Genomic DNA, 21,138 nt, shown 5'->3' with positions numbered 1-21,138 from the left:
ATTTATTTTGAGACTCCCGCGAGGTGGGGAGGGGCAGAGAGAGAGAGGAAGAGGGAGAGGGAGATCCCAAGCAGGCTCCACGCTGTCAGCACAGAGCCCGATGCGGGGCTTGATCTTACGAACCATGAGATCATGACCTGAGCTGAAATCAAGAGTCGGATGCTTAACAGACTGAGCCACCCAGGCGCCCTGATGAAGTTCTTTTAATAAGTTCAGTTTGATCTGCTTAGGTTTGTCAGCACCAGTGAGGGGTAAAACGTCTTCTTGGAGGAGCAGACTTACAAGTGTTTTTCGAATAAACTTGAGCCTTTTGACCCTTAAGGGATGAACTTGTCATACTGCTTAGGTCATGAAGATAAGAGCAAAGAGTGTGGAGATCAAGGCCTCATGCCCAACCTTGAGCTGGTTTTTGATCCATGAGATTCTTTGACACTTTTTCCCCAGAGAGAAAGCCCTTGGTAGTAAATGCGTATTGGGTAGGGGAGTGGCTTGAATGTATTTTGTCCTGACTTCACCTGTGACCAACAGAGAGTGAGACGCGACCTTCGGGAGCTGGTTTCCTGCGGCTGCACAGTTGTGTGTAGGGCTGCATGGGTGGGTCTGTAATGGTTCTAGAAGAGAAGATATTTTATCCTTCTTCGGCACAGCATCCTGGATGACTTCAGTCGTCCCCCAGTTACTTGATGGGAAGGGAAAGCTGGCTGAGAGGCCGAGCGTGTGGCTGTGGTCCTGGCTGCGGCCCTGTGGCCCTGCGGTGGGGCTCTCCTGCTTCCCCAGTCAGTCTCCTGCACATTCTGGGAGTGCCTTCTGGTGGGGATGGTTGTTTCCCCTGTGATTTGAAGAGTTCTGATGTGTTGAGACTGTTGTACTGATGTGATTAGTGAGACTCAAGACTTTTTAGAGAAATGTTTCATTTTTCCACTTTGCTGAGTGTAGGCAAAAAAAAAAAAAAAAGGTTTAAACTTTTCTGAGAAACTGCTCTGTCTGCAGTAGAGAAGTGTCTTTATTTAGCCTCGCGTCGTGTAGACCGCCCGAGCGCTCTGACTGTTGGAGGCACCGATGGGAAGGCTGTGCAGTGAAGCTCAGGTGAGGGCAGGCAGAGCTGGGCTGACTTTACTGCCCTTCTCGCAGAAGAGGGTTCAGGTCTGCTGCTGTGCTCGGTGGCACGGACAGGCGTGTCGTTTCGTCCTGAATAGTGACCCCAGGGCTGTCCGCCGCACCCTCCTCTTACGTCACGGCGGATGGCGTCGAGACCAGACGAGCCGGTTGTTAACATTCTCCCTGCGTTTGCATCCATTCCTTCCTCAACAGCAGAAATGCACATTGTCCTTTACTGTCAGCATTTACTATCAGTGGGACCTGGAGCATTTAGGCTCCTGGTGCCTCAGTTTCTCTGTCTCCAGAACGGGGAAGGTAGTGACAGTATTCCCCTCCTAGGGTTCCTGTGAAGGTGCCCGAGATGGACCTGTCCTACCCGGCCCTGGGTAACTGTCAGCGACAATGTCATCGAGAGTGTTAGGGTGAACAGTAGGTAGTTTGAAGACTTGGTGATGTGAATTAATGAGTACGGTTAGAATACCCCAGACATCTCGGATCCGGCAGACGTCCTTGGATGAAAGGAAATTGTTTCTTTCCTAACATCGAGTTACTGTAGTTGCAGAAGAATTCTGTAGTCCCTGCCTCTTTTGCTTTCGTTCTCCTTTTTTTTTTTTCCTTCAACTTTCTTAGTATTCAAAAGTTAGAAGCCACAAATTCTTTTATTCTGGAAGCTTGCATGTGAACTTGTAATGCTATAATTAATGGACAAACCTTGGTTTACTAAGAAAATCAATAGGACATTCTGCAGTCAATGTGAAGAGAAATGCTTATTGACTCGTACATGTTTCTTTTTTGTGGTTACCTCTACTGTTTGGTCTGTCTTCATGTGTTAATCATCACCATCATTGTCATGATCAAAATAGCTATGGATTACTCAGCACCTGCCTAGGCCAGTGGCTGTGCTCAGCGCTGTCCTTATGTCCTGCCTCCCAGCAGGTGTCGGAGGGCACATATCAGTATCTCCTTTCTGCAGGTGAGGCACTGAGGCAGAAAGAGCTGGGCCCCAGCCCCTGGTCATGCAGCCAGCGAAGGCAGACTCGGGGCCGGGCCCCAGGTTGCTCTGACTGTGCAGCTTGTGTTCTGGGTTGCTGCTCTGACCAGCCGCCCGTTGACTGGTTTCCAGAGCACTGGTGAGTTCATCACTGCCACGTTTTAGTGATCTCAGCCTGATGAGGCCTTAAAAGAAGAGATCAGTGAGACCATGAGACAGAGGGACATAGATTGAAATGATATATATTAAAAAAAATTTTTTTTTAACATTTATTTGTTTCTGAGAGACAGACAAGGCACAAGCAGGGGAGGGGCAGAGAGACATGCACAGAATCCGAAGCAGCTCCAGGCTCTGAGCTGTCAGCACAGAGCCTGATGTGGGGCTCGAACCCACGGACTGTGAGATCACACCCTGAGCCGAAGCTGGAGGCTTAACCGACTGAGCCGCCCAGGCGTCCCTGAAATGACATATTTTTGCAATTGATTTAGTCTCAGCCAACAATGTAAAAAGTTACCATCTTAGTTTCAACTCTGTAAGCACTGAAAAATAAAACATTTAAAATGATTACAGTGCAAAAGAGAAGTGGGCTTTGAAAATCCAGCCATCGTTGCTAATGGCTTAGCCATTGCTTTTCTCTGGTGATGCTTGTTGGGAGAAAACCTCCAAAGACAGAAATGGTTTTCAGTAGCCATTAGTACAGAAGAAAAGATTAAGTTAGTGAATGTTGAGAGAAGGTAAAAACCTTCTGCTGGTGAGCACGCAGATTCTATGGGACTTGGGACTTGCTTTTTATGGCCTAAGTATATTTCCTCACCTGTGAAATTTGAGTGATGTTATTTAATTTGTGTGATTATGAGAGTTAGCTGCCTTGTATACAAAGCACCTAAGAGGTGCTCAGTAAGCGTTTGCTGTCACAGTAGCATAGGTTATTTACAAGTATCAACCCTGGATACTGAAGAGGGCGGTTTGTTTCTGATGCATGCTCCATACGTATATGCATATGATAATACGAGTATGATTGAAAGTGATAGGGACCCAGTTACATTGTTTTAGTGGGGTATGAAGCTTTGATGGGATCAGTGACATAGGGAATAGCTAAATTGCCTTAAGATGGAGAACTTAAAGATTATTTGTATAGAACGTGTGTTTTTACAACTTAGGATTCATATTGCCATGTAACTATTAAAACCTTTACATTACATAGCCAGTATGTTTAGAAAACTTGATATTGAGCTGTTTTCAGGGAATAAGCTTATCTCTTTTGTGAGTGAAGAAAATTTTGATTTTTTTCTGTACTCTTAATAGGTTAAAACAAGTCAAAATGTTCATTTGGCATCACTTTTTTTTTTTTTTTAAATAGAGGGAATAATAGAAGGGGGGAACTCATACTGTTTTACTATGTAAATAAACATTTTTGTATTTCAACAAAGTTGTATGATGTATAGTTACCAGCTCTTTGGGCAGTATTTTGCAAGACACTTAGAATACCTACCTACTGTTAGAAAAAAACCGACGTGACCTTTGTGAACACAGGGTTAGTATAGATCTGCTGGGTATTGGTAAGTGCAACACGCAAGGACTAGGAGTAAGCTCTCCTACTGATGGCCGGAAGGACAGATTCCCTGGGTCTCAGTCTCCCTGTCTGCAAAACGAAGAGGCTGGACCCGACGCCCAAGACTCCTTCCCGTTCAGATTAGTTTCCGTGAGCCTGTGTCTTGTTTATATTCGGGAGTGTTAAAGATCCCAGATCAAGTGCTGAATACGCCCCCTTCCCTGAAGCTGCCGTGTGCTCGCTGTGTGTTCGCTAAGCCTTCGGTTAAGGTGTCTGAGCACCCTGTTTTTAAAACCCTTGCTGATCTTTTTTCTTCCCGCGCAGGCACTTTCTCTTGCACCTTTTCCAGCAGTGTAGAAAGCCTTTCTGTGGCCGTAGGTGGCGCTGTTGCACCTTTGAAAAGTCTCAGTCTCACTTTTCCTGTTTGTAAAAGAAGATTTATTTAACCAACAGTCCTTTAATTTGATTTTTTTTTTTTTTGTTTCGTGTTTCAGAATGGTACAGCGTCCATTCTGTCTAGGCGTTCCACTTATATCTTATTTTTATTCTGTCATCTCGGCGTGAAAATTTCAGACGTGCTGTGTGAACAGTGGTGAAATTGGACTTTCTTCCAGTGTTAGAAGCCAGGCAGCCGTGATTTCATAACAGGGGTAGATGCAGCGTCTGGAGCGCCTTCAAGCTGAAGAACCGCGAACTCTCCGAGGGTTAATCAGCGGAAGGTGATTTGGTGTCGGGGACCGAGCCTCGTGTTTCGTCTTGGGCGTGAGTGTGCAGGCTGCCACTTAGTCGTGCGAACTGGCGTCAGTTCTCTGAGATTTTTCCTCATCTGGATGAGGATGCTAATGTCTTCTTTGGAGAATTATGAGTATTAGGGAGAAATTATGTCAAGCGTTTAGCACAGTGGTTATCTCGTAAAAGAGCTCGTGAACTTTAGCTGTTATGTTGCACAAAGCCGTTATTTTATACTCTTTGGCGATTACTAAAATTGGAAGTGACAGTTCCACGAAGAAAGATGCAGTTTAGAAGTGAGTGAACGGTTTGAGGAGGGTCGGTAGCTCCTGTGGCCGTAATTTAGCGGCAGCGTCAGAGATGGGGCGTTCTGTAGTCAACCCACCTGAAGTCACGGAACTGTTCGTTAATTAAGCATATGTTGGGGCTTAAGGGGTCCAATAATTGCACTCCTGTGTTCTCCACCAGCCAACTGGGAGATGAGATGGGAATGGGCAGGAGGAGACAGATGTCACCTTTATTACTGATAAAGCCGCATTCTCCACGAAATTTAGGGGTGCAGGAAAATGGGCGTGTTCCTCCTATATCTGGAACTGGTCAGAACGGCCCAGGGGGCTCTGGGCCTGAGAGGACCTGCCCAAGTCTTCAGGACACGGGGGAAGCCGGGCACCCCAGGGAAGAAGAGGGGTTCACATGCCCAGCTCGCCCCCCAAACTTCCCCGAAGCCATGCCACGTGTGTGAGGAGGACGAGCCGGACCACACGGTCAGGAGCGTTACGGGGAGAGCCCTCCTTGTGGGGACCGGAGCAGTGGGAGGAATGGCCCCTTCCTCCCACTTTCCCCAGGTCACGGGGTAGAGCAGAAGGGTACTCCCCAAGAGCTTGTAAATGGGACGAGGAACTATGGAAGATGATTAGAACGGAGATTTGTGAAGTCACCTTAATAGTTACCGTTCGTTGAGCGCTTCACATGTGCTATCCGTGTTTCTCAGAGCGTGCCTGATGCAATCCCTGAATTCTCACACCAGCCCGGCAGGGTAGGCTTGATGATTGCCCCCATTTTACGGATGTGGACACTGAGGCACAGAGAGGGTAGGCAACCCGACCAAGCTCACGGAGCTGGTGTCAGAGCAGGGACCTTGCAGTGTGGCTGGGCTCCCGGAGACTGGTTTCAGGTGTTTCTGGGACGTCAGCCCGTCTGCAGGTCTGCATGTGTGTCTGTCCGTCAGTCAGGGCTCTGCCAGCCTAGAAAGACTGGCAGAGGGAGAGTTACGCAAGTGTTGACCGTGGTGTCTGTGGGAGTCACCGTGGCCAGCCTCGATTGTTCGTCCAGGCGGCAAGTCCGTCCCCCTAACAGATATTTGGTCCCAGTGAATCTACGAAAACCCATCCTGCTCTGCTTCTGCCCGTGATCGGGCCGTTGAGGGGCAGTGTGCTCTTCCCCTGTGATATTTGCACTGTGATATTTGGTCTGATCGGTAACTTTTTGTCTTCTGTTACACTAACAAGTTCAACCTCCACTCTTCTTACGTTAGTCTCTTAGGAGTTCGGTTAATGTGAAATCAGTCCATTGGAGCCTCATGATGCTGATAATCAAATCTCAGAGCCCGTCAGGGTACTTGTAGCCGTGGAGACCGGGCTGCAGGACGCCCTTTCGCCCACTGTGCGATATCCTCAGACAGCACCCACTATTCCCGTGTCCCCCACCCTTGCGAACAGGCCAGATAACAGACAGCAAAATACTTGGGCTGCTCCTCCCAGTGAGAACACTAGTAAGTGGCTGGAGGTGAGCTAATAAAAGGAAAGGCTGCCAGGAAGTCCAATTAGATGTTAAAGTCCATTTGGGAAAGAACTGTCTACTTTTTTTGTGGCTGAGCTTTTTCTTTGCTGTTTGAAGAAACTATCTGGGCCATGTGGCTTCCAGACTCACACGGGATGAGATGAAGGGAATTTAAAAGGCAGACGAGGGTTGTTTTAGGCGGTCCCTCCAGGCCAGTGAGAAGTGATAGTCCTCGGCCTGTGTGAGACGTGAGACAAAGACTTTTACACACGGACGAAGGTAACTTTAAAAGCCCTGCAGTCTCAGTGCACTTAGTATGGGGCCCGGTTCATCACCACATGTGCCGAGAGGTCAAGTAATTGATGGTTGTGATAATGACTGAGCTGAGGCAGGAAAAAGTTTCAGTCTCATTCCCTATTTAACAGACATGGCACAATGTGATCTACTCGAGCAGGTTTTCCAATGAAGGAGAAGTTCGTAGGGTCATCTGGAAGCCCCCAGTTCCCCAAAGTGTCCCCGTAGGGGAGGTCTGTGTGTTCTTCACAGGGCACGTGTCTTGGGGGGTGGGATGGTGGGGCGTCCCTGGCTCCTCGGAGCTACGGTTTCATCATCAGCGGTGTGGGGTTAATCGTCCCTGTCCACTCTGTGGGGATGCCGTGAGAATCACACCGCCACACACACACAATGTTGTCAAGTACGTGCTTGGTGTATAGCTGGTATTCAGTAGAAGCACCTGTTTGTTTTTATGTTTGTTTTTATTTTTTAAATTTTATTATAGTCATGGCTTTCAAATCGCAGTGATTTTTTTTGTCTTCATTTAACAGTAGAGATTGCAGTACACAAATAGCTCTTAAATAGGATTGTGGGGCGTAGTCTCTGTATAAACAATTGAATGAATATGCTGTTTCAGTAAGACTAGCTTTTACTGGGACACACCTTTCTGAACTTGTCAACATATTTGCAAATGATCGTAGCTAATGATAAGCACAACTCTTAGATCAGTGTTTCTTCAGGTGACAGGGAATTCTGTCCTCCAGAGAAGGCTAGTTGGATCTCATTAGTATCTGGGTAGTTTAGCAGATGATCAAGGCTTTCAAAAGCTTCTTGATAATAGTGAAGTTAACTGTTTTGTATTGCACCTTCTAGAAGTTGGAAATCCGTAGCTGGTGAAGCGTGCAGCGATTCAGTGAACGAGTGTGAGATTTCAGGAGGGTAGAGCTAAGTTCCATATAACCTTCCAATAACTTTCTCCTCCATTCCAAGCTGTGGGCGTATATTTGCACACAAAAAAATTACTGTTCCTTTGTCGTTTGGCTTATTTGTGGGAATAAGAAATTCTCCTTGGTCAAGGCAAGTAGGGAGTATGCACTTGGAAGGTGGGAGGGCAGGAGGCAAGAGGCACTTTACAGTTTGTGCAGGGTGTGGGTGATGGCAGCTTTTTTTTTTTTTTCCTTCCAAAGCAAAAAGGCACCAAACTTGTGACATACTCTTATTCAGAATTGCTCTTCTGATCAGAGAGACGTGCCTCAGAGTTTTCAAGGCAATGTGAAGCATGAAATGTGATTAGTAGTTGTCTTTAAAAATAGTTTTGTTTTCCAAATAAAAGACCATACTCTGTTCTTTCTTCCAGGGGCACAAGAAGTTCTCATTGATCCAGGTACATGATCTATGTGCTTAGTTTCTTTTGGTTCTTTAAGTGCTTGTTTCATGGTGGTGTGAGTGAATGGTTAAAATTTCTGGATTATGATCTTTGGAACATTCTGATTTAAGTAACTTTAAATCAGAACTGTTAAATACTTGATTATTGTGTGGTCTTTGTTTGATGGGGCACCCTGCTGATTTATGTTGTCTGTTGAAGAGGTATATTCTTTGTCTCGCATGGTTACGTGAATGATTTGCAATGATTTAAAATTCTTTGAATGCATCGAGCATGCTTATCCAGTTAATTGTGAATTTATTCATAGTAATGACTTTACTTTGATTTTGTGGTTTATGCTCTCTCAACATGAATTTAAATTCTTTACTGCATTCTGTATATGTGTTCTTAACAGAGAAAGAAATTTTGTGTTTTACAGAGGTGGGTTTTTCTTTCTTAACTTCTGTAATTAATGCAGCTAAATCTCTTTTATTGTAGTGCCCAATTATTTCATAATGAGCTCTATTATTTTCTGGGTTAATTAGAATCAATGACAAAAGATAAATAAAAAAATCAAAAAATTTCTTCCTTTGAGGAGTAGAAATCGGGCAGTCATGCTAATAAATGTTTTGTGACCAGTGCATTTATTTCAATCTCACAATGTGTCTCTGTTCTGAAATGAAATTGCTTCAGATTTGCAGATTTCTGTTTTCACATCTGTGTTGAGTCCTTCCTCTAGAAGATGTTCCATGATAGTTTCTTTCTTCCTTTCTTTCTCTTTTCTTTTCTTTCCTTCCTTCCTTCCTTCCTTCCTTCCTTCCTTTCTCTCTTTCTTTTTTTTTTTTTTTTTTAAATTTTTTTTTTCAACGTTTATTTATTTTTGGGACAGAGAGAGACAGAGCGTGAACGGGGGAGGGGCAGAGAGAGAGGGAGACACAGAATCGGAAACAAGCTCCAGGCTCTGAGCCATCAGCCCAGAGCCCGACGCGGGGTTCGAACTCACGGACCGCGAGATCGTGACCTGGCTGAAGTCGGACGCTTAACCGACTGCGCCACCCAGGCGCCCCTCTTTCTTTCTTTCTTTCTTTCTTTCTTTCTTTCTTTCTTTCTTTCTTTCTTTCTTTCTTTTCTTTTCTTTTCTTTTCTTTTCTTTTCTTTTCTTTTCTTTTCTTTTCTTTTCTTTCTTTCTTTTCCTTCTGTCCTCCCGTCCTTCTGTCCGTCCTTCTTTCCTTCCATCCTTCCTTCCTTTCTTCCTTCTTCCCCTTAGGTTATTGAGATATAATTGACATACGATTGTGCTAATTTCCTGACAGCGTTTGTGGAAGGTGTAGAGAAAGGAAAACAAAGGACTTTGGTTTGTTTTCTGGAGACTTGGGTTGCGATGAGGAAATAATTTGCGGGTGGCTGAGGGACTGATAGACCCCCCTAGCCCCCACTGAGAAGCTGAACGATTACATTGATGTCGGGTGTACTGATGTTTGATCAGTAGAATTTGCTGAGCCCAATCTGGCTAGTTCTGCCTGATGGAAGTACTGAGTTTTAGTGTGTCAACCACGACTTGCAGGAGAAGTAGATACTTACACCAAGTAGAAGTAGCTTTGAGCTGTCAGAAAACCAGTCCTTTGTTGAGAGAAAAGAATACATCTTTTTTATTCCTGAAACTTTTCAAAATGAAGTTGAATGGAAATGAAATCGAGTTTAGAGTAATGGAGGTAGAAGGGGGGGGTGTACGGGTTTTGTCATATGGGGACATGTGGGAATCCTGTGGTCGAGGTTGAAGCTGGCAGGGAAGGACACAGAAACCAGCATGGGGTGTCCCAGGGCATCTTCTGTAGCAGTCCCAACTTGATCTTTGTTCCTAGGGGAGGGCAAGTAGAACGTTGAGGTGCTGCTCTCCCCCTACCTCCCAGCTCCTGCCACTCTGCTTCTGGCCTCTGCTCACGGGGCCTTTGGTGCCAGGGCCAACGTCCTCACTAAGGTCTGATCTTTCAGGCCTTACTCTTGAGGAGGTTCAGAGCAAGTCTCCCCAAACTGTGCCTGCTTGGCATGTGGCCTATTTGGAGTTGAAAGCAATTGGAACTCTGTGGGATCAAGAGAAACTTTAGTTCCTCTCTTAGCTACCTAGAAGAATCTCAGTTTGGTATCTTTTCCGGAATAAGAGTTATTACCAATGATAAATTTTATGTACATAACCCGTATGGAATGCAAACTGGTGTAGCCACACTGGAGAACAGTGTGGAGATTCCTCAAAAAACTAAAAATAGAATTATCCTATGACCAAGCACTTGCACTATTAGGTATTTACCCAAAGGATACAAGAATACAGATTCGAAGGGTTACCTGCACCCCAGTGTTTGTAGCAGCACTATCAACCATAGCCAGACTATAGAGAGAGCCCAAATGTCCATTGACTGATGAATGGGTAAAGAGGAGATCTATGTTTACAGTGGAATATTACTCAGCCATCAAAACGTATAAAATCTTGCCATCTGCAATGACATGGATGGAGCTAGAGTGTATTACGCTAGGCAAAATAAGTCCATCAGAGAAAGACAAACACCATATTATTTCAGTCATATGTAGAATTTATTTTTTAGTTTTTTAAAAATATAATTTATTGTCAAATTGGTTTCCATACAATACCCAGTGCTCATCCCAACAAATGCCCTCCTCCATGCCCATCACCCACTTTCCTCTCTCCGCCTCCCCCCCCCCCCCATCAACCCTCAGTTTGTTCTCACCTTAAGAGTCTCTTATGGTTTGCTTCCCTCCCTCTCTGTAACTTTCTTTTTTCCCCCTTCCCCTCCCTTATGGTCTTCTGTTAAGTTCCTCAAGATCCACCATATGTGGAACTGAAGAAACAAAACAGATGAACATATGGGAAATGGGGAGAGGAGAAGAGAGGGAAACAAACCACAAGAGACTCTCAATGATAGAGAACAAACCGAAGGTTGATGGAGGCAGGAGGGTGGGCGATGGGCTAGATGGGTGGTGGGGATCAAGGAGGGCCCTTGTGGTGATGGGCACTGAGTATTGCATGTAAGTGATGAATCACTGAATTCTAATCCAGAGGCCAATATTGCACTGTATGTTAACTAACTAAAAATTAAATTAGAAAAAAAAAGGAAAGAAAAATGACCCATCTGTATGGCAGGGCATATATCTAATTACCAAACATGTGCTTTTCTTCTTATTGCTCTGTGAATTGTGCTCCTTCCCTTTAAAGCCCAGGCCTTTCCCATTCCTTAGCTCAGGATGGCATAGGTTCATCATTTTACCTTTCTGTCTCTGTAGCTCATGAACATGGGGTTCCTGAATGCACGAAATTAAATTTCGTTTTCTGTTAATTTGTGTCATATCAGGGGAATCTGGGTGGCTCAGTCAGTTGAGTGTCCAACTTCAGCTCGGGTCGTAATCTCATGGTTTGTGAATTTGAGCCCCACATCAGGCTTGCTGCTGTCAGTATGGAGCCTGCTTTGGATTCTCTGTCCCCCCGCCCTCTCTCTCTGTCCCTCCCTTGCTCATGCTCTCTCGCTCAAAAATAAATAAACCTTTAAAAAATTTTTGTCTCGTGTCAATTTAATTCTTAGACCGTCCAGAGGAACCTTTGAAGGGTAGAGGAAAATTTTTCCTCTGCAACAATTTATTTCCTGCTACTTAAACCCTGGCGAATGTGTTGGTAGGGAATCACTTCATCACTCCTTGGAGCAATGTAGTAGGATTCTTCTTTGTCTCTAAATCTGAGCAGCGGATGTTCTCTCTGGGGTCACAGAATTGTTCAGCTCCCTAGAAAAGCCTTCCACATGAAGTCACGACAAAATTGGATCACTTCCATTTTATTTTTGAAATTGAATTGGATATACCATTCAAAGCAAACTTTCAGATTTTTTTTTTTTTTATACCTGCGTTTCCTACAACTATCTTGAGGGCCAGAAGGAAGAGTTTGACAGCGTTTGGGTGCTTGGTCTGGTATTTGTTTTAAGAACCAAGCTTCTCCTCAAGTGGTGCTGGGAAAACGGGACAGTGACATGCAGAAGAATGAACCTGGACCACTTTCTTACACCAGACACAAAAATAAACTCAAAATGGATGAAAGACCTAAATGTGAGACAGGAAGCCATCAAAATTCTAGAAGAGAAAACAGGCAGCAACCTCTTTGACCTTAGCCGCAGCAACTTCTTAGTCAACACGTCTCCAGAGTCAAGGGAAACAAAAGCAGAAATGAACTATTGGGACCTCACCAAAATAAAAAGCTTCTGCACAGCAAAGGAAACAATCAGCAAAACTAAAAGGCAACCGACAGAATGGGAGAAGATATTTGCAAATGACATATCAGATAAAGGGTTAGTATCCAAAATCTATAAAGAACTTATCAAACTCAACACCCAAAAAACAAATAATCCAGTGAAGAAATGGGCAAAAGACATGAATAGACACTTCTCCAAAGAAGACATCCAGATGGCCAACCGACACATGAAAAAATGCTTATCATCACTCATCATCAGGGAAGTACAAATCAAAACCACAATGAGATATCACCTTCCACCTGTCAGAATGGCTAACATTAACAACTCAGGCAACAACAAATGGTGGCGAGGATGCGGAGAAAGGGGATCTCTTTTGCATTGTTGGTGGGAATGCAAGCTGGTGCAGCCACTCTGGAAAACAGTCTGGAGTTTCCTCGAAAAACTAAGAATAGAACTACCCTATGACTCAGCAATTGCACTGCTAGGTATTTATCCACAGGATACAAAAATGCTGATTCGAAGGGGCATATGCACCCCAGTGTTTACAGCAGCACTATAGACAATAGCCAAAGTATGGAAAGAGCCCAAATGTCCATCGACTGACGACTGGATAAAGCAGATGTGGTATATATACCAGAGAGTACTGCTCGGCCATCAAAAAGAATGAAATCTTGCCATTTGCAACAGTGTGGATGGAACTAGAGTGTATTATGCTAAGCAAAATGAGTCAGAGAAAGACAAATATGATTTCACTGAAATGTGGAATTTATGAAACAAAACATCAACATGGGGGAGGGAAGCAAAAATAAGATAACAGAGAGGGGGACAAACTATAAGAGACTTTTAAATGCAGGGAACAAACAGGCTTGCTGGAGGGGAGGTGTGGAGATGGGCTGAGTGCATGATGGGCATTAAGGAGGGATGAGCACTGGGCGTCAAATGTAAGTGATGAATCACTAAATTCTGTTCTTGAAATCATTATTACACTGTATGTTAACTAACTTGGACTAAAAAAAAATTGAAAAAAAAAAAAGAAAAAGAACCAAGTTTCTCCTTTAGTCATTTCTAGCAGCTAGGCTTTTGAGCCCTTGATCTGCATTTGAAACAGAATGCTTCCTGGTGTCAAACTGTTTTTTTGTTTTTTTTTTTTTTGTCACTTCTGAACATGTCATGTCCATTCAGCAACTGTTTCAACTGTTGGCCAATTTCAGCTAATTCAAATTTGCTTTCCTGTTTTCACATTGAAGGGATTTTCTCCTGCCTATAATAAAAATAAGCAAGAGGCGCCCGAGTGGCTCAGTTGGTCATAATCTCATGGCTCTTGAGTTCGAGCCCCACGCTGGGCTCTGCGCTGACAGGTTGGAGCCTGCTTGGGATTCTCTCTCTCTCTCTCTCTCTCTCTCTCTCTCTCCCTCCCTCCCTCCCTCTCCCTCCCTCCCTCTCTCCCTCTCTCCCTCTTCCCTTTCTCTGCCCCTTCCCCACTGGCACTGTCTCTGTCTCTCTCTCTCAAAATAAGTAAACTTAAAAATAAATAAGAAATTTGTGCTTACAGTGAAGGCACCGTTCTGAGGTGCTGTTTTTTTTCTTAAACAGATTTAATACAATTTACCCTTTTAAAATATACAATTCCGTGGTTTTTACTGTATTCCCAGAGCTGTGCACACATCACCACATCAATCTTAGGACATTTTACTGCCCTAGCTAGAAGTCCTGTGCTCCTTAGAAGTCACTCTTCACTGCCTCGTCCTCCACACCCCTAATCCCAGACGCTCACTCACCTGCCTCTGTGTATTTGTCTCTTCTGGACATTTTAGGAAAATGGAATCAGACAACATGTGGTCTTTTGTGACTGACTGCTTTCACTTAACATAATGTCTTCAAGGTTCATCCATGTTGTAGCATGAATCAGTACTTTTTTCTTTTTTTTTTTTTTAATTTTTTTTTTCAACGTTTATTTATTTTTGGGACAGAGAGAGACAGAGCATGAACGGGGGAGGGGCAGAGAGAGAGGGAGACACAGAATCGGAAACAGGCTCCAGGTTCCGAGCCATCAGCCCAGAGCCTGACGCGGGGCTCGAACTCACGGACCGCGAGATCGTGACCTGGCTGAAGTCGGACGCTTAACCGACTGCGCCACCCAGGCGCCCCATCAGTACTTTTTTCATTGCTAATAATATTATTCTGTGTGAATATACCACTTTTTGTTGACCCATTCATCAGTTGATGGACATTTGGGTTGTTTCTCCTTTTTGCCTGTTGTCAGTAATGGTGCTGTGGACGTTCACATACAAGTTTTCGTGGGTGAATGTTTTCAGTTCTCTTATCTGTAAGCCTAGGAAATGGAATTGCTGGATCATGTGGTAACTCAGTATTTAACTTTTTGAAGAACTGCGAGATCGTTTTCCAAAGTGGTTGTACCATTTTGTATTCTCATCGGCAGCATAGGGGAGTTCCGATTTCACTACGTCCTCACCAGTGCTTGTTATTATCCTGATTATTGTCATTCCAGTGAGCAAGAAGTGGTATCTCATTGTCCCGGAGATTTGCGTTTCACGTACAGCTAACTATGCTCAGCATCTTTTCATTGTGCTTCTTGGCCATTTGTATATTTTCCTTGGAAAAATATCTGTCCAGATCCTTTATCAAACATTTTTTACTTGAGTTATTTGTCTTTCTCTTATTGAGTTGTAACAGATCTTTTTATATTCTGAATACAGCTTCCTTATCAGATACATGATTTAAAAATTTTTTCTCCTCTTCTGTGTGTTGTTGTTTTCACTTTCTTGATGGTGCCCTTTGAAGCAGAGACATTATAAATTTTGATGAAGTCCAGTGTGTCTGTGTTTTCTCTGTTGCTTGTGCTTTTCGGTCATATCTAAGATATAAGGTGCCGTATATAAACGTTACATATAAAGCAAGCTAATCCTTACAAAGATTTTAGGAGATAGTTACTGTTGTGATGCCTCGCTTATAGATGAGGAAATCGAGATGCAGAAAAGCGCATTGACCTGCTCAAGGTCACAGCTAGTAAGTGGTGATGTGGCAGTTCAAACCCATGAGTTTGTCTCCAGTATCTGGCCTCTTAACCACCATACTCTGTTCCTTTCATTTATTAAATCATTTATTAAAAACTCTTTGCCTATTTGATTTCTTACTGTTTTTTTTTTTTTTCTCATTGGGACCTCATCTCTTCATTCACCTTGCAGAGTTCAGTGTAGGTTTATTTAGGTTTAATGCAGGTGGAAGCATTGCTATGAATGAATTTCTGCATTACTCAGCTTCCAGTGATGATTGTTGCTAATTGACCTAAGAAAGTTGTGCTTCAGGCTTTTCTAGTCATGACACTGAAAGGAGAGTCATGACTACAGAGCATTCAGAGAAAACATTGGGTTGATTTCATTTTGCTAACCAATGAAACAAACCCCCGGTGTTGAAATAGATTATAAGTCTCCAGAATAGGGTCACTCTCTTCCTTGTATTCATTTTGTTTGCTTATAGTGTTTAGACAGTGCCTTTTGTCCAGCAGATTAGTTAGAACACTGTGACCACGATCACCGTCCATAGTAACAGAATTAAAAAAAAAAATTTTTTTTAACGTTTATTTATTATTGAGAGACAGAGAGAGGCAGAGCATGAGCCTGGGAGGGGCCGAGAGAGGGGGAGACACAGAATGCGAAGCAGGCTCCAGGCTCCCAGCTGTCAGCACAGAGCCTGACGCGGGGCTCGAACCCACAAACAGCGAGATCATGACCTGAGCCGAAGCCGGACGCTCAACCGACTGAACCACCCAGGCACCCCCGTAGTACCAGAATTTTGACAACAGTATCTGTTGTTTGTTTCACAAGGGAAAAGATAACATAGAAATGCTTCTCAGATCTATTTGAAAAGCCTGGAACTTTGAGAAGAATTCCACGAACCATACAAAGCTGTTTTCACTAATTTTAGATCTATCTAAGACATTTTATGGTTACATAGCAGAGTAAATTTCATGAACTAGACTTGACAAGGGAAGTGTAATATTGATTATTTGTTTTAATTAAAATATTCTGCCTTGGTTAAACTAATTAGTGCTGTGAGTAAACAAATATAAGCTTGCATTTGTATGTGGTGTGAGGATAGACTTCCTCTCTATTTCAATCTGCTTTTCAGAGCATTTTTGTAGCTTTTCAACAATGTTCTAACTTTAGAATTCTATTTTAAAAAATCATCACTTTGTCTAGTGCAGTTTGTACTGGGTTTAACCTGTCTTATGCTCAGAATTCTACCGTCTCCTGGATAAAGATTTTCCTCTCATTATACTGAGTTAGTGTCAGAGTTACAGGAATTGTGATTTCTAGGCCTTTCCTGTCCATGTACCTGAAGTTGGTGTGTCAAATATGATTTTCCTTCATTTCTTGAATTTTTATTATTCAATTATAATTTTTGAAAATGGGTTTATTTCAGTGTTTTATAGATTTCCGTAGAAACTGCATGTGTTTGCGCTTTTATTTTTTTTATTTTATTAAAAAAATTTTTTTTAATGTTTTTATTTATTTTTGCGACAGAGAGAGACAGAGCATGAGCAGGGGAGGGACAGAGAGAGAGGGAGACACAGAATCGGAAACAGGCTCCAGGCTCTGAGCTGTCAGCACAGAGCCTGACGTGGGGCTCGAACCCACGGACCGCGAGATCATGACCTGAGCTGAAGTCGGATGCTTAACTGACTGAGCCACCCAGGCGCCCCTGTTTGCGCTTTTAAATTTTCCATTTATAAACAACTTAAATGTACTCATTTGTTGTTTTTTCACTAGCTATTTGTTTACTTCTTTATAATTTTTTCAAGTTTATTTTGAGAGAGAGAGAGAGAGAGAGAGCACACGCGTACCTGCGTGGTAGAGGGGCAGAGAGAGAGGGTGACAGAGGATCCAAAGTGGGCTCTGTGCTGACAGCAGAAAGCCTGATGCCCAGCTTGAACTCATGAACCACGAGATCATGGCCTGAGAGGAAGTGGGATCCTTAACCACTCAGGTGCCCCTACTGCTTTATAATTAATTAATGCAATTTTAGGTGTGCATGCTTTTAAAAGTAGCTTATATTTCCTTGTAAAAGTCATGTTCATTGTAGAGATTTAGAAAATAAAGATAAACAAAAGAAATTTAAAAATTAGTGGTAACTTTCCCTCCTAGGGATGAGTTGTAATTGGTTTTGAAACTGGGGAATGTAAATCCTCCAACTGTGTTCATATTTTTCAAATTTGTCTTGGCTGTTATGGGTCCCTTGAATTTCCCCATGAATTTTAGGATTCAGCTAGTCAATTTCTACAAAGAATCCAGCTGGGATTTAAAAAAAAATTTTTTTTTAAATTTTTATTTTAGAAAGAGGGAGAGAGAATGTAGGGGAGGAGCAGAGGGAGAGAGACAACCCCAAGCAGGCTCCACACTCAGTGTGGAGCCTGACATGGGGCTCGATCCCCTGACCTTGGGATCATGACCTGAGCCGAAATCAACAGTTGGATGCTCAACCAACTAAGCCACGCCAAGCGCCCCTTGTATTTTCCAAATTTGTCTTGGCTGTTATGGGTCTCTTGAACTTCCCTATGAATTTTAGGATTCAGATAGTTAACTTCTGCAAAGAATCCAGCTGGCAATTGGTAGAAATTACATTGAATTTCTGGATCAATTTGGGGAGTATTGCCGTCTTAAGAATATTAAGTCTTGGGGTGCCTGGGTGGCTCAGTTCGTTGAGTGTCTGACTTTGGCTCAGGTCATGATCTTGCGGTTTGTGAGTTTGAGCCCTGTATGGGGCTTGCTTTAGATCCCCTGTCCCTCTTTCTCTCTGCCCCTCGCCCAGGCATGCTCTCTCTCTCAAAAATGAATAAACAATAAAAACATAGTTAAGAGAAAGAATATTGTCTTGTGATCCGTGAACAAGGGTTGTCTTTCCATTTATTTAGGTCTTCTTTAATTCTTGTCAACAGTATTTTGAGTTTCCAGAGTATCATTTTATGCTTTTTTGGGGGTTAAATTTATTCCTAAATATTTTATTCTTTCTGAAATGATTGTGAGTAGAAAGGTTTTCTAAATTGCATTTTCAGATTGTTTATTGCAAGTGTGTGGAATGTGTGGAAATAACAATTAACTTTTATGTATTGCTCTTAAATTCTGCAGCCTTGCTGAACTCATTTATTAGATGTAATAGTTTTTTTTAGTGGATTTTTAAGGATGTTCTATATGCAAGATCATGTCACCTGAAAATAGGATTTTTTCCTTTTCAATTTGGATGCCTTTTATTTAATTTTCTAGTCTAATTGTCATGGCTGTAACTTCTAGTACCTTGTTGAGTAAAAGTGGTGAGAGAGGACATCCTTAGCTTATTCCTGATCTTAGAGTGGAAGCATTTAGTTTTGTACATTAAGTATAATATTAGCTATAGATTTTTCACAGATGGTCTTTATTTATTCCCTTCTATTCCCAGTTTGTTGAGTGTTTTTATCACGAAAGAATGTTGAATTTTGTCAAATGCTTTTTCTGCATCTTTTGAGGTGATCATGGTTTTGTCCTTTATTCTGCTGATAGGGTGTATTATATTAATTGATTTTTGTGTGTTAAACAAGTCTTGAGATAAATACCACATGGTCTTATTGTAGAATCATCTTAAATGTTGCTGGATTCAGTTTGCTATTATTTTCTTGATGAGTTTTGCATCTGTATTCATGAGATACTGGCCTGTAGCTTTGACGTCTTTCTGATTTTGGTGTCAGGCCCATAGAATGGCTCATATTCTTTCCTGTTATATTTTTTGTGAAGAATTAGTATTCTTTAAACATTTGGTGGAATTCACTAGTGAAGCCATTGGTGTCTGGGCTTTTTTTTTTTTTTTTTTCTTTGAGAAACTTTGCTGGTTTAATCTCTTTATTTGTTATGGGTCTATTTAGTTTTTCTGCTTGTTCTAGTTTGTTTTGGTATCTTGTACCTTTCTAGGAGTTTTCTCATTTCATCTAGGGTATATAATTTATTGGCATGCAGTGATTCATAATATCCCCTTATAATCCTTTTTATTTTTTATTTATTTAAAAAATTTTAGGTTTGTTTATTTTGAGAGAGAGAGAGTGAGCAGGAGGGGGCAGACAGAGAGAGAGAGAGAGAGAGAGAGAGAAAATCTTAAGCAGACTCTACACCATTAGCATGAAGCCTGATATGGGATTTGAACTCTTGAACCATGAGATTATGACCTGAACTGAAACCAAGAGTCTGATGCTTAACTGACTGAGCCACCCAGGTGCCCCATAATAATCCTTTTTTAAAATTAATTGATTTTAATTAATTAAATAATATTTAATTTTTAAACTTTCTTTTATTTATTTTTCTTTTTTAATTTATTTTTTAATGTTTATTTCTCAGAGAGAGAGAGGGAGGGAGGGAGGGAGGGAGAGAGACAGAACATGAGCGGGGGAGGGGCAGAGAGAGAGAGAGACACAGAATGCGAAGCAGGCTCCAGGCTCTGAGCCTTCAGCACAGAGCCCGACACAGGGCTCAAACTCACAAACTGTGAGATCATGACCTGAGCTGAGGTTGGCGCTCAACCGACTGAGCCACCCAGGCGCCCCTCCTTTTTATTTTTTAATGTTGGTAGTACTGTCCATTCTTTTAGCCCTGATTTTATTTTAATTTGTAACCTTTTAAAATTTTGTTATTTATTTGTTTACCTACTTTATGTAATCGTTACATCCAACGTGGGGCTTGAACTCACAACCCTGAGATAAAGAATCCCATGCTCTGGGGCGCCTGGGTGGCGCAGTCGGTTAAGCGTCCGACTTCAGCCAGGTCACGATCTCGCGGTCCGGGAGTTCGAGCCCCGCGTCAGGCTCTGGGCTGATGGCTCAGAGCCTGGAGCCTGTTTCCGATTCTGTGTCTCCCTCTCTCTCTGCCCCTCCCCCGTTCATGCTCTGTCTCTCTCTGTCCCAAAAATAAATAAACGTTGAAAAAAAAAAAATAAAAAAAAAAATAAAAAAAAAAAAGAATCCCATGCTCTTCTGACTGTGCCAGCCAGACATCCTCTTTCATCCCTGATTTTAGTAATTTGACTCTTCTGTCCTTTTTTGGGGGGCATTTTGTCAATTTTATTATCTTTTTTAAGGAACCAACTTTTAGTTTTGTAGATTTTTCTCTATTTTTAAAATGATCTATTTCAATTACTTCTATTTTATAAAGACAAAAATCTTTATTATTTTCTTCTTTTGCCTTGATTTTAGTTTGTTGTTATTCTAGTTTCTTAGGTGGTTGACTTGAGGTCTTCTTTCTTTCTTTCGTTTTTTTTTTTTTTTTTTGAGTAGGTATTTATAGCTATAAATTTCCCTCTAAGCACTGCTTTTGCTGCATCCCGCTTTTGGCATATTGTGCTCTTCTTTTCATTCAGTTCAAAGTATTTTCTAACCTCTCTTGTGATTTCTTCTTTGACACATTGGTTATTTAGGTGTGTGCCATTTAATTTGCAAATATTTGTGAATTCCCTAAATTTCCTTCCATTTTTGATCTCTGATATAAGTCTGTTGTAGTCAGAGATCGTACTTTGTGTGATTTCAGTTCATTTCAACTTGTTGAGATATGTTTTATGGTCTAGCATGTTGCCTCTCCTGGAGAATGTTCTGTGTACGCTTGAGAAGAATGTGTATTCCCCTCCCGTGCTCCCGTCGGGTGGGGCGCTCCATAGGTCTGCTGGTTCTACTTGCTAGTGACTTTTTCCGGTCTGATCTTACCTCTGCTCTGGGATTTTTACCATGCTTCCTCCAACTTCCTTCCGCTTGCTTAAGAATCACAACTCCTTCAGTATTTCTTCCTGAGTCAGTTTCTAACTCTCTTGATATATCACCGTTCTTATTCTGGGATTTCTACTTTTTCAGGGAAAAGAAATTAGATCCTCATGCTAGACTTGGTTCATTATGAAGGGTCTGGCAGTCGTCACAGTGTCACTTTTATCATGGGGCCCCTGCGGTGATGTTTTCATTGCAGTGCATCCCTTCCCAGCGCCAGCCAGGCGGCTGGCTTGTTGGAGGAACGTGGTGGATGTTATGAGTGGAAGAGTCACTGTTCTGCTTGTGGCCTATGATCTTGGTCTGTGATGTGTCTTC

At 42.5% G+C, this 21,138-nt stretch overlaps 1 protein-coding gene across 7 annotated transcripts in view; it reads left to right on the top strand.

Moving 5' to 3' along the window:
- The window catches only part of TRAPPC9 (trafficking protein particle complex subunit 9), a 568,648-nt gene that overhangs the window by 18,836 nt on the left and 528,674 nt on the right, over positions 1-21,138 (top strand). For 6 of the 7 annotated variants that reach the window (XM_045049847.1, XM_045049848.1, XM_045049846.1 and 3 more), the window contains one exon: positions 7,780-7,806. The exons of the other annotated variant lie outside the window; for it this stretch is intronic. In XM_045049847.1, the coding sequence (XP_044905782.1) occupies positions 7,780-7,806 (27 nt within the window). The remainder of the gene's footprint in view (positions 1-7,779; positions 7,807-21,138) is intronic. 7 annotated transcript variants of the gene reach the window in all.

Source organism: Felis catus, chromosome F2 (genome assembly GCF_018350175.1).
Source record: "Felis catus isolate Fca126 chromosome F2, F.catus_Fca126_mat1.0, whole genome shotgun sequence".
NCBI classification, from domain to species: domain Eukaryota; kingdom Metazoa; phylum Chordata; class Mammalia; order Carnivora; family Felidae; genus Felis; species Felis catus.
This window is presented reverse-complemented; position numbering and strand designations above follow the sequence as displayed.